This window comes from Saccostrea cucullata, unplaced genomic scaffold (assembly GCF_032062105.1).
Source record: "Saccostrea cucullata isolate Sc308-1 unplaced genomic scaffold, CSIRO_AGI_Scuc_v1 ctg8, whole genome shotgun sequence".
NCBI lineage: Eukaryota > Metazoa > Mollusca > Bivalvia > Ostreida > Ostreidae > Saccostrea > Saccostrea cuccullata.
In genome coordinates, this window is record NW_026940997.1 from 1066465 (window position 1) to 1079235 (window position 12771).

The 12771-nt window shown below is 33.3% G+C and overlaps 1 protein-coding gene across 1 annotated transcript; it reads left to right on the top strand.

Annotated features, from left to right (window-relative positions):
* The first annotated feature begins 10287 nt into the window (after window positions 1–10287).
* On the top strand, window positions 10288–12771 carry LOC134256823 (uncharacterized). The gene is made up of 3 exons (XM_062739487.1): window positions 10288–10320; window positions 11549–11812; window positions 11979–12771. The coding sequence occupies exons 2-3, from the start codon at window positions 11554–11556 to the stop codon at window positions 12710–12712; spliced, it is 993 nt and encodes a 330-aa protein (XP_062595471.1). The 5' UTR covers window positions 10288–10320; window positions 11549–11553; the 3' UTR covers window positions 12713–12771.

Here is a 12771-nt window from a genome sequence, read left to right on the forward strand (position 1 = left end):
GGTTTCGCATGTAAAACGATCGGGAAGCATGCATACTTTTCCTTCTTTGTAATTACATATAACAGTACAAAAATCAAACAGTCTCTTTTCTTACACTTCCTTAAAAATGTATGTTGTTGCTACCTGAGTGTAAAATTTTCATTTGTGGAAAACGCTGACTTAAAATCAAGCAGTGCCAATTTATGCAACGCAAGTCAACAATATTAATACCGTAACGACATTAATACAGCACGTAATAACTGATGGTCGTCCGGGGCTTTTGATTTTACTCTGGTTTAATTAATTGTAAAAGAAAAATGTATACCAATGAAATAACAAACCCTAACACATTATTTTTTCTCGTTGTTATTATTTTAGCAGGTCGTTCAGTCTGGAAAAGAGTTATACATTGCGCTACACAAAATTTTAGGTATGATGGCTGCTCCGCCCTTGACGTCAAAATCCATTTTTTCGTTCTCAGTAGATTTCTCTATCGCGCTTAATTTTTTTATGATCTCCATATTCCTGATTAAAATTCTAACAAAGTTGCACAACATGAATTTGAATTACAGCTGAAAAATTATACACATAAACAGAATTATTTTCGCTCTTATTATGGGTCCACGAAGAGTTAGAACGTTGGTGTTACATATTTTCAATATCTGATTTCGAGACTGCTCCGGGTACCCCTACTGATGACGCATTTATATACCATTGTACAACAAATATTTAATATTTGTAAAATATTTTTTGCTTATATTAATTCTTAGTGTATGTCATACGCATATGCAAATTTTCACCGAAAGACGTTCATTAGAAAGAAAAATATACACAATGTCTTAATAATTTTCGAACATGCAGCCCTGTTAATACGAAAATATTTCCGTATTTATGCTCAAATCTATTACGTATTTCTGTTCGCCATGTCCAAGTTTTGCTGTTCTCAGAAAGATTAATATTAATCGCCAGTAATCAAGGAGCCCATTACGTAGTAAATAACACCCAATTTTCTTAAGTATATCATGTTGAACAGACAAAATTTTATTTAGTGTTTCACCAAATACAATTCTTTTGGTCATAGCAGATAACTTCGAGGATTGACGTCCTGAAGCAAAAGACGCTCCCCACACAAGTGATCAAAATTCAAAATACGGAAATTTTTAACAAAATCAGGATCTCTATGTACATCACTGTTTCAAATACACTAATTTATATCCATTTGTCATATATTTTGACAATTGACACAGCAGTATATAATAATGAAATAAAAAATAAATATATTGCCATAGCAGACAGGTCAAAATTCCAATCTGTTTTCAAGTGGTGATTTACATACCTGACCAACCCAAACCTCACAGAGCAACAACAGCAACCCATACCCGACCAGGCCACTGCAACCAACTGTCCATTCCAAAAATCCAAGATCATATTGAAAACACATACAATGCATGTGTGTTTGTTAGAATGCAAAATTGTATATGTGTTTGTTAGAAAGCAAAAACTGTGACCTAATGACTATAATTTCCAATGAAAAAATCAAAATCTTATGCAGTAAAGATGATTGAGTCAAAATATAGTGATAAAAATGTAAGCCAAGCTCAAAGTTAAGCGTTCGTGACAATCTTGTCATTAAGTTAAAATGTAATACTGAAGTGTTTCTTTTTTCAAAGATGCAGATGAAATTAAATTTCCAGATTTACTAGTTTTATAATTCATTTTCCTAACTCTCTCAAAAGATTCTGATCCTCACCCTTTCTTCGAGAAAAAAATCTTTGTACAAGTAGTTTAAAAATATTTTTGACCAGCAGGAATAACATTAAATCTAGGTGTATATGTATTTTCATCGAACGATCAGTCAGAAAGATTAAAAATAATGTATAGAAAATATGAAAAAATTATGAAATTGTAGTTATTACAGGGATTTTTTTTGTAGTTTTATCCTTATAATCATACCTTATTATTATTAGTTTATAGCCCTAAACGAAAAGCTTACTGTCGACAATTGGAATACAATTTGCTTCCTTTCGTAAACTTTAGATCGTATTGTAAAATATTTACAACAATGCATGTGCAGGCATTGTACAAATTGTATTCAATTGACCGAATGCAATACTTGTAATTCATTGTAGAAAATCCGAGTATCTAACATCTAAGTTTACTTATTATATATAATCTTTATATTTCTATTTCTTTGAAAGTTAGGAGACCTGATTTCTTGATAATTCAACCTGGAAGTCAAATTCACCAAGTGAAAGGTCATAATATGCTTGCAGCTGTCTTTGTTTCTGACGTCAGTGGGCGGTGACTATTGAAATTAACATGGGATATTTCATGTATTTTAAATCTATTCGACAACATTTTTAAAAACATATTTTATATTTATTATTTTTATTCACCATGAAATTTGAATATAAGAATTCACTGTCTAGTTTGTTGGGTATACCAGGGATGTCAACGACAGTTTTAAACATTCGATAAATTATGCATAACTGGCTTTTCCTGTTATATATGAAATATATGTGTGGGGATAACAAACAGTATTCGAAAACAAATGCCCATTAAACATTACATAATAGGAGCCGAGTACACGGACCTCCAAAACATTAGAGGTGCGATCAGTTGCCATGAAGAAGTGAGTATCCCCTGTCGACCAGTCACACTCGCAGTGTGCTCCTTGTCATAATCGTGAAATAAAGAGAAAATTCGTGGACAACTCAGTATGTAAATAATGGCTTAACAATCATTATAAAAAAAGTCAGTCAGCATTTGACGTAATGTTGAATTGTATTTGCTGACAAGGTCAATGTATCGACCATAACTTACGAAATGAAGACATTAAACGAGACTGCTGGTACTCTTGATCCGTCGACTTGTTTGTCAATAAATTACTTCGTGTTAGAAATTGTTCTTTTGTAGAATATGCTTTTCAGTATCAAATCAACTGAGAGATGTAAACTCCATATGCAGGTGACAAAGAAATATTGCTGCATACGTAAGGGAAGTTGACGATTGAAAAATTAAAGTCATCACGTTTATCATAAAGCTTTGTTGTTTGATAATCATTAACCAGTCTTTTTGTAGTAAAAGATCCAAATATGAAACAGAAGTGTCAGAATCTGTGGTATCTTTTTTTTCTGCTCACCGGTATATATCTAGTCGACATAAGAATGGAATAACTATTGTTGATTGACAGTACGTGGTCGAGTTGAAGACCACAACAAGTGTTTTATTCTTTTCATGTAAAAGATTTGAAACAAATTATGCTTCATATGAATACGAAAAAGGTCTGCTAATACCGGAGCACAATCGGTAACCATTGAATTCCAACAGAGTATTGGAAGACATGGTTTCCAAAAACAACATAGATAATGTCAATCAGAAACTCAATCACTTTTTTAAATATCAACTCAGAGTACATGTGTACAATCAGAATGTTTTTAAAAGTGATTTTGCAAATAACCAATGACAAGGTAACTAAATTTATAAGTTCCATTTTTTTTTAAAGCAGCTGTTTATGCTGTCAGAAAGCCTGGACTTTTATTTATCGTGCGGTGTAGTTGTATGAAAAGCAAGTTATCCCATGTTTCTGACTATTGTTGATGCCTTGGCATACCCAACAAACTAGACATTAATTCCTTTAAAAGAGAATGTGCTACTAAAATTAATTAAAAGACAACAAACTTACAGACTGGTTATTAAAATGTCCTCATCAAGAATCAGAGTTAAATGGACAATTGAACAAAATCTTGAATCAAAAAGTGCTAATTGAGGTTTATATTCAGTTATAAAAACAAAGTCATCAATAGGAAGTTTGTTTCACTATTAAACATCGCCCTCTCATGGAAAATTGTTTACTACGCTGCTGTGAGTGCTGCGAGATCGTCATTCTGGAAATTATGCATTTTTTCCGTTTCCTGTTTGATGGATTTGGTTTATTTCACTCGATCATTTCGAACATTTTTCATATCAATCGAAGCTGATCGTTTTTATTCCATTATATCTATTATTAAATTGAGTTACCCTAAGGCAGTATGAAGTTTTTTAACATACAAATGGTTCCCAATGAATTTGAGGGCTAGAATATAACCAAATTCCCTTCGAATTTTTTTCTTTTATATGGAGAAGGATATGGAGATAACGAAAAGTATTCAATATCATAGTCCATAAAACTATACAAATTAAGAGCAGAGCAAACACGGACCTCCGAAACATCAGAGGTGGGATCAAGTGCCATGGAGGAGTGAGCATCCCCTGCTGATCGGTCACACCCGCTGTGTGCTCCTTGTCACGATTAGGAAATAACGGAAAAAACCGTCAATTCAGCGTATAAATAATAGACTAACCATTAGTATAAAAAACGTCCGTCAGCATTTGACTCAATGATATATTGTATTTGCTGACAAGGTCATTGTATCGACCATAGAACTTACGAAACGATGACTTCAAACGAGACTGCTGATATTCTTGTTTCATCAACTTGCTTGTCAATAATTTACGTCACCACTTATTTTGCTGGTAATGGCTCCAAATTTAAATCTCTACTCGACAGCCATGGTTCTTTTTTCGTGCCAGCATCTACTGGTTCATGCGACCTTTTTATAAAGTCTCATCCGAAGGACCTGTCTCCATGTCGAGCAGTAGGATTCGAACCAATGACGAAAGGATTAGATCTTTAATCTGAGAATCTACAGCAAACGCCTAACTACTGCACTACACACCATGACGTTTCCGCCTCCTAACTTTTTACTTAATTGAATGAAATGTGAGGATATCGAACAACAATCAAGCTCAAAAGTCTGATTAAATTATACAAATTGAAAAGAAAACAAGTATAGACACCCTGAAAACACAACGTCGAATCAGTTACTATAGAAGAGTGTTGTACAAACGGCTATGGCTACAAAAGTAATTTTGTTGAGTAAGAGGCCTATAAGTAGGATTCAAGTAGTGTTTAACTGTATAGTAGTGTTTAACTGTATTGACTGGACTTATAAACAAGATTCAATTAGAACATTAATTAACTTAATGATAAACATGATGATTCCCATTTTGTTGTATCTACTTATTTTATTTATGTAGCAACATTCCCTTATCATCTGCATATGGAGTTTTTGTCTTACAGGCCAGTTGATTTGATATACAAAAGCATTTTCTACGTATGAAAAATTTTGTATTTCAGCTTTTGACAACAACCTCATTTAAATTCTACCGCCGATACAAAGATCTCGTCAGAAAATACAAATATTGTAAAGTCGAATACTGACTGACATTTTTCATATTCATTTTTTAGACCATTGTTTTCAAATTGATTTGAAGATACATTGCGGGTTCCAGTAAACGTTCAACCAAGCCTCTTTCGTTACTTTTCACTAAGATATTGACAGTAAGGAAAAAGTTCTGTGCAACAACATATTCAAGAAGTGGTGTGAATCAGATGTGGATGCTCAAAAATTCCAAAGAACTTTTGGACAATTTGAAAACTCAAGATTTTACCAAAATCAACAGCTTAAAAACTTACGACTTTTCAACTTATATACAACCATTCCCCACGATAAATAAAAGTTCAGGCTTTTTAATATCATTGACAGCTGCTTTTTTAAAATAAAAATGGAACTCGTAAATTTACTTACCTGGTCATTGGTCATTTGCAAAATTAGTTTGTAAAAACACATTCTGATTGCACACACAAGTACTCTGAAGTTGACATCAAAGAGATGCTTGAGTTTCTGATTGACAATATCTATGTGGTTTTTGGAGACCAGGTCTTCCAACAATTTATTGGAATTCCCATGGGTACCATTGCGCTCCGTTTTAAGCAGACCTTATTTCATATTCATATGAAGCAGAATATGTACAAAATCTTATGCGTGAAAAGAAGAAAACACTTACTGTGGCCTTCAACTCGACATTAATATACTGTAAACCAACTGCGAGAAATTTTCGCGAAGTTCGCGAGAGTCTTGTCATCGCGAATATTTCTCGCCGCGAACCGGTCCTTAAAGTGTATGTGTTTATTAACAACAGATCCAAAAAGGCTTGATCGCGAAAATAAGCATAGTATATCCCTTGTAAATCGCGAAATAAAGTCGTCGCGAATAAAAGTTGGTTTACAGTATATCGACGACGTATTGTCAATTAACAATGGTTATTTCCTTTCCTACGTCGATACGATATATCCTGGTGAGCTTGAGATAAAAAAAAATACCACAGAGTCTGACCCATCTGTTTCATACTTGGATATTTTACTTGAAAAAGATGTTAATCTAACAACCAAGCTCTATGAAAAACGTGATGACTTTAACTTTTCTATCGTCAACTTCCGTTACTTATGCAGCAATAAACCTTCATCATCTGCATTCGGAGTATATATACATATCTCAGTTGATTCGATACGCAAGAGCATGCTATACGTATGAACAGTTTCTAAAACAATGTAAATTATTGACAAACAAGTTGATGAAACAAAAATATCAGCAGTCTCGTTTAAAGTCATTATTTCGTAAGTTCTATGGTCGATACAATGACCTTGTCAGCAGATACAATTTATCATTGAGTCAAATGCTGACTGAAGTTTTTCATACTAATTGTTAGTCCATTATTTATACAATGAATTGACGACGGATTTTCCGTTATTTCCCGATCATGACAAGGAGCACACAGCAGGTGTGACCGTTCAGCAGGGGATGCTCACTCCTCCATGGCACCTGATCCCATCTCTGATGTTTTGGAAGTCCGTGTTTGCTAAGCTCCTATTTTGTATTGTTTAATGGACTTTGATATTGAATACTGTTCGTTATCTCCATATCCTTTTTACGGATTTTCTGTATTACGGACTATGAGAAGGCACAGACGGCGTTTCGAGGACATGGCCGTTGTGATGGTTCGACAGGGGATGTTTACTCCTCCTTGGAACCTGATCCAATTTCTGTTTTATTTCTAGAGACTCATGTTTCCCATATTATTCTTTCAACAATCTTTTAAGCTTGATTACTTTTCGATGTCTTCATAAATCAATATATTCGTTTTTCTTCTTGAAAAATAATTGTCCATAAATTGTTTCAACTTTTGTCAAATTATATCCCCAAAGTCTTTTTCTTTTAAAAGATATCAAAATTCAAAAGTTAAAAAAATAATTTTTGTTAGGTCACACAAAAAATAATCCTATGTTGATCATTGTTGATATCGCATGAAATCACTTTCGAAAAATTAAATTTATCGCTTACATGTTTATTTCATGAAGAACAAACCCGAGCATTTTTTTCACAACAAAGTACATATATTACCTGTACACGGTTCACTTTAAAAAATCATTTAAAATATCTGATTTTTCCTTTATTCTTTAAATATGCATATTAATGTAAAAGTTACTACGGATTATATTCAATTAATTTCTTAATTTTGAAAAGATGTATTATGACTAAGGCTTCTAATAATAAAGAAAAAATTCGGGTTTGAAAATCTTCATTATTAAATATATTAAACTTATTTTTTTTTCAAAATTGACTTCACAACAGTTTAACTTCCGTCAGGAACTACTGTTTGTCAATAAGGTTTTTGATCTGCGTTTTCCATGTAAGGATTGTTGTAATAAACTATTAAATTAATCTTATAATATATTTTTATATATAGTATCTATGTAATGACGTACTTTTATTGTGTAAGATAATATGTGCCTGTTTCGGGTTAAGCGGCTTTAAGCTTTCCCTGTTGATCAGTTACATCCACCATATGCTCCATGTATTGACCAAGAAGACAGAACATCCCGTAGTCAAATTGTTAAATAAACAAAACAAAACAAAGGTCTAACAATTATTTTAATATTTTGTTTATTAAAACGGTGCAATTGAACAATCCATGCACATAAAACAATATTAAGTAATATTATATACTTGTAGTTATATTCAACTATCATGGTGTTAATGTCTCCAACTTATTCGCCACTCAAGAGCTCGCTCTGAGTACGATCGATTTTTAAAGCGAGGCTAGCTACTCACTGATAAGTTCATGTTACAGGGATTTCAACAGCCTCGTTAAAAGTCAGTATTTTGTATATTTTATGGACGCTATAATGACCTCGTTAGCACTCCTATCCTATCCCTGGGTTGTATTTTTGCGGACTTGTTTCATACCGGTTGTTAGGCCTTTGTTTTTATATTGAATTGGCTACGGACAGTAGCTACCTACAAATACAAGGTTTCACGGCGGATGTGAACGGTCAATAGAATATGTGTACTCCTCCTAGAAACCTGAACAAACTCTGGAACTTCCTTGGGTCCTTGATTCATGCCCTTTTCACATAAATGTATTGTTCATGGATTAATTTTAGATCGGTCACTGTTCGTTATCTCTACTTTTTACACACGGGCAAACTCTACTTGTACCAGCTAAAGAAGGTCCCGCATTCACTTTATATAATTATTTCTGGTGAGTGAAATAATCCCATTGAAGAGTAAGTATTTCTGTCAACTGGTTACACTATTGGTGACATCCGTTCAATATTTTTCCAAACCAATCCTACACTGGCAAAAAAGATCATTGAATCGACTGCAGAGATTGCAAAAATGATGAATCAATATAGATTGTTCAGACACATATATTAAAACTTATTTGATACTAGCCTGTTTCGGTGTAGAAATTGTTATTCTGTTCTTATTTTTTTTTAATGAAATATGGACATAAAGGACAATATTGGAGCTCAAAAGTCCACTATAAGGCAATGCAAATCGGTAGAAGAGCACAAACCTCTTAAAACATCAGAGGTGGGATCAAGTACGAAATATACACATGGATTCCATATACATGTACAGGAGATAATATAGTATATGGCTATAGAACATTGATATTTAAACAATAATACACACCCTTTTCCAAATAAAATCACATAAATCAGCCCCAGACAACAAATTAATTACATTTATATCAGCTAGAGGACAAAAGGCCGCGGGCTGATATTGGTCGAGAACTAATATTGGATATGATGGTGGCATACTTCTGCTCCCTTTATGCAAGCTAGCCCTATTTATCTAAAGATTGTTTTCATGCAAAACGTCGCCTTTGTAAATACAAAATGTATAAAATATTTTTCTGGTAAACAACAAACCATATTCACTCCATTATTGTGTTCACTCCTCCATGGCACCTAATCCAGTCCCTGATGTTTAGGTCCGTCCTTGCTCTGCTCCTGATTATCACTATTGTTAGAATGGACTTTTGAGCTTGATTACTGGTCGTTATCGACATATTTTTCATAATAAGATATAATATGGAAATGGGTTTGTTTTATTGAATACTTGGTATGAAAAAAAGAGCACATGCCTACTTTTAAAACAAATACAGATAAGTCATCACTAACTTGTATATCAAATAAAATGTTTTGTTTGTTGTTAAACGTCTATTCTGGAAATTTTTCACTTGTATGTAGACGCTATCATGGAGGGGTCATATGCAAACTATCGTTTTCTTTCTTTTTTGTTTATAAATTTTGCAAAAATCTAATTCTGGAACCGAGGCCCCAATAAGGAGTGTGGGGTGGGGGAAATAAAGTTTGTTGTTTCTGAATAAATTCTGATTTGAAAGATTTAAAAACGAGTATGTTAATATGGGGAAAAGATGGGAAATCTTGCCTTGGTTTTCAATGCTTACATATATTTTTTCAATGATTAACTCCAAAATATTCTAGATCCTATTACATATGTAAGCTTTGCCATTTTGTTTTTAGATATCTATTAAATGTCTTTGGGTTTTTAGATATCCAAACTGATTTACTATTCACAAAATTCCTTGAATTTATCTACAAGTGTGTTGAATTATTTTTAAAAGTGTATCCACTCAAAGAATGAACATTCATTTCACTTTGTATTAATGACGATCAAAAAAATTAAAATTCAAATTTGCGTGAAGGAAACAAGCAATGGAATATACATTGAAATTTTAAGTATAGCAATTTTCTTGGAAATCACCAATTAGAAGGCTGATTCATTGAAGGATTAGTTAAAATTGGGTCTTTTAGGAAGAAACGTGTCCAAATTCTGGAGAAAATCAGTTAAATCGTATCGCATGCATGTTTGACCTAAGATATCCATGTTGAAACATGCAGGAACACGAAAATAAACATTCAGTCCTACTCTAATGAAACCTCAACAATATGTCTTATTAATCTTTTTCAGTATCCTTTGATATGGCTAACTGTCACTCGTGTAAATTTTCACACTAAGGATGTTGGACATTATGTAATTGATGTGATCCTGCATAGCTCATGATGCAACAAATTTGTATAAAAAGAGCCACGAAGTGCCAATATCGTAACAATCTCTTTAGGAACCGGCTGGCTCTTCCAGAAAGGTAAATTTTAAATCATTTACATCAAAGAGTTTTGATCTAAGTTCTTTTTAATTTTTAAGGGGGCTGACTATAGTTTCCATTGCGCAATATTTCGCGCATCATAGTAAAATGAAGCGTATTTATTGTTTTAATGCAACTTTTTTGCTTAATTATCAAAATTAAAACAAAAGTAAGAAATTATAGGTATAAAAATGTTATTACAATTTGATATAACTGATTTTTTAATCGATTTTGCAATTGATAGGTAGGTTGACGTCGCTGCAGTGTCTTTTTGACGTTATGATAATCTGAAGCTCTTAAAGAAAGGGGTAATAAAAATATTATTACAGAAAAAGTAATAAACATACGCTCTTGAAATTTAAAACATGGAAATTTTAGAATATGTCCAAGATTTTTATTACGTTTTCTTGTGAATCAATTGTTTACGTCATATTTTGTTGTACTCTATAAAAATAGTAAAATTTGCTAATTCTTTTGCATTTTGGGATGCCCCCTCTCTTAACAAGACGGTAGAATTTTCTGTTTCTTACATATATTGTGTAATAAAGTATTACTCATCAAATATTATAGTTTGAACAAAATGTCTATTGTAGTATTAGTATAATTTGCTTTAAAGTGCTAACAATTGGCATTTTCCTATTTAATCCCATAGTAAATGTACCTGTTTTTTGAGATGGTCCCTCAAAAATACCTGGAGGGTAAATTCTCCCCAAACTTTGCATGTACACTGATGTTAATGTAAATTATATATGGTATAAAAATGAAGAGTTTCCCTATTGTAGTTTTCACACAATAAAACTATAGTCGCCCCCCTTAAATATTCAAATTAACTGAAGAAAACAATGGGAATGTCAATAAAGAAAAAAAATGAATTTAAATGAATTTAAAGAATTTCTGAAGTAAGTTCCGCGGTTCCTTTAACAACTGTATAAAAGTATATCTATTAATTCTAACGAGATGAATGGCAAATTTTGATATCTTATTTTCAATATTAATGTTAATATTAAACGGTCTTTTAAAAAAGTATGAAAATAACATTCCCATTTTAAAAATTCAAATGTTAAGTCTTCAAGTACTGGTATTTTTCAACGAGATGACTGGTTAATCTAAATTCATTTCCATTAATTGTATGTAATTATGCCCTTACTATCTTTCTTGGGGGGGATGTGATTTTCGAATTATTTGTGAAAAAACAAAGCACTTTTATTAACATTTTTCAATGTTTCAGGTGAAATGATTCTGAAGGTAGGATTGTTAGTTGTCCTTCCCCTTGTATTGGGGATCATACCACCAGGATCCAGATATGGATCCAGCGGCAACGGAGGTAATGGAGGCATTCCAAACTCTGGGATGAACACAGCATCTCCAGGCAACACAATCAGAATGCCTGCACCAAACAATATGAATGCTTCACCGAATTCAAACAACAATAGAAATATTGGGGGAAACATGAGACCAGGAGGACGTTTCCCTGGAAATGACCTTCCTTATCGTATGTTGATCTTAAACCCTTACATTTATAATTTTTCTTTTTGCCATTGTATTCAAAATAATTAAATTTGAGGGATGTATTCTATATATCTCTATATTTTTTCATCAATGCATGCTTTAATCGGTCATGTTAGAAGATTTTAAGTAGAATCTGTTTTAATCAACAGAGTGCACCATGTACAGCGACGCCGGTTATTTCTGTCCTTGGGGTTACCCTAGCCCAGGTACAAGATACTTTTTCAATACATACTCCGGACGTTGTGAAAGCTTCTACTACCTTGGTTGCGGAGGCAACCTTAACAGCTATTCCTCTCGCGAAGATTGCATCAGATCCTGTGCATGCTTCACCTACGCTGATTACGGAAACTATCCTTGTTATTATGGAAGCACTCGCCGGTGGTATTTTAACAAATACTCAGGAACCTGTCAACAATTTTATTTCAGTGGATGTAATGGTGGAAATGACAACAACTTCCGAAGCCAGTTAGAGTGCCAGTCTGCTTGTGGACCAGCACCTTGTGATGGACCATGGTGTGGAGGTATGATTGCAATGGGAAACAGAAGGCAAGGAGGACAGGCAGCTGCCCAAATAGCTAATGCAAATACTAGAGCACAGGCACCTGCCCCAGCCATAGCTAACCAACCTGGAATTAATGTAATGCCTGCCATCGCTCAACCCAATATTGCTATGCCAACCAACAACAAGGGTTCATCAGGCGCAAACACAATGACTATCGATATGACAAATAACATGGCCGACGGAAACAACAATGGAATGGACATGAACGCATTTGCTAAAATGGCCTCTTCTGCTATGAATCAAAATTCCAATGCAAATGCAATGAGCATGGTCTATCCTACCTCGAATCAAATGAATTCTGGAAAAACCATGTACATTTAAAAACCAATTATAAAAAAAAATCACACTTTTAAAACATTTTGAATAAAGTCTTTTTTCAA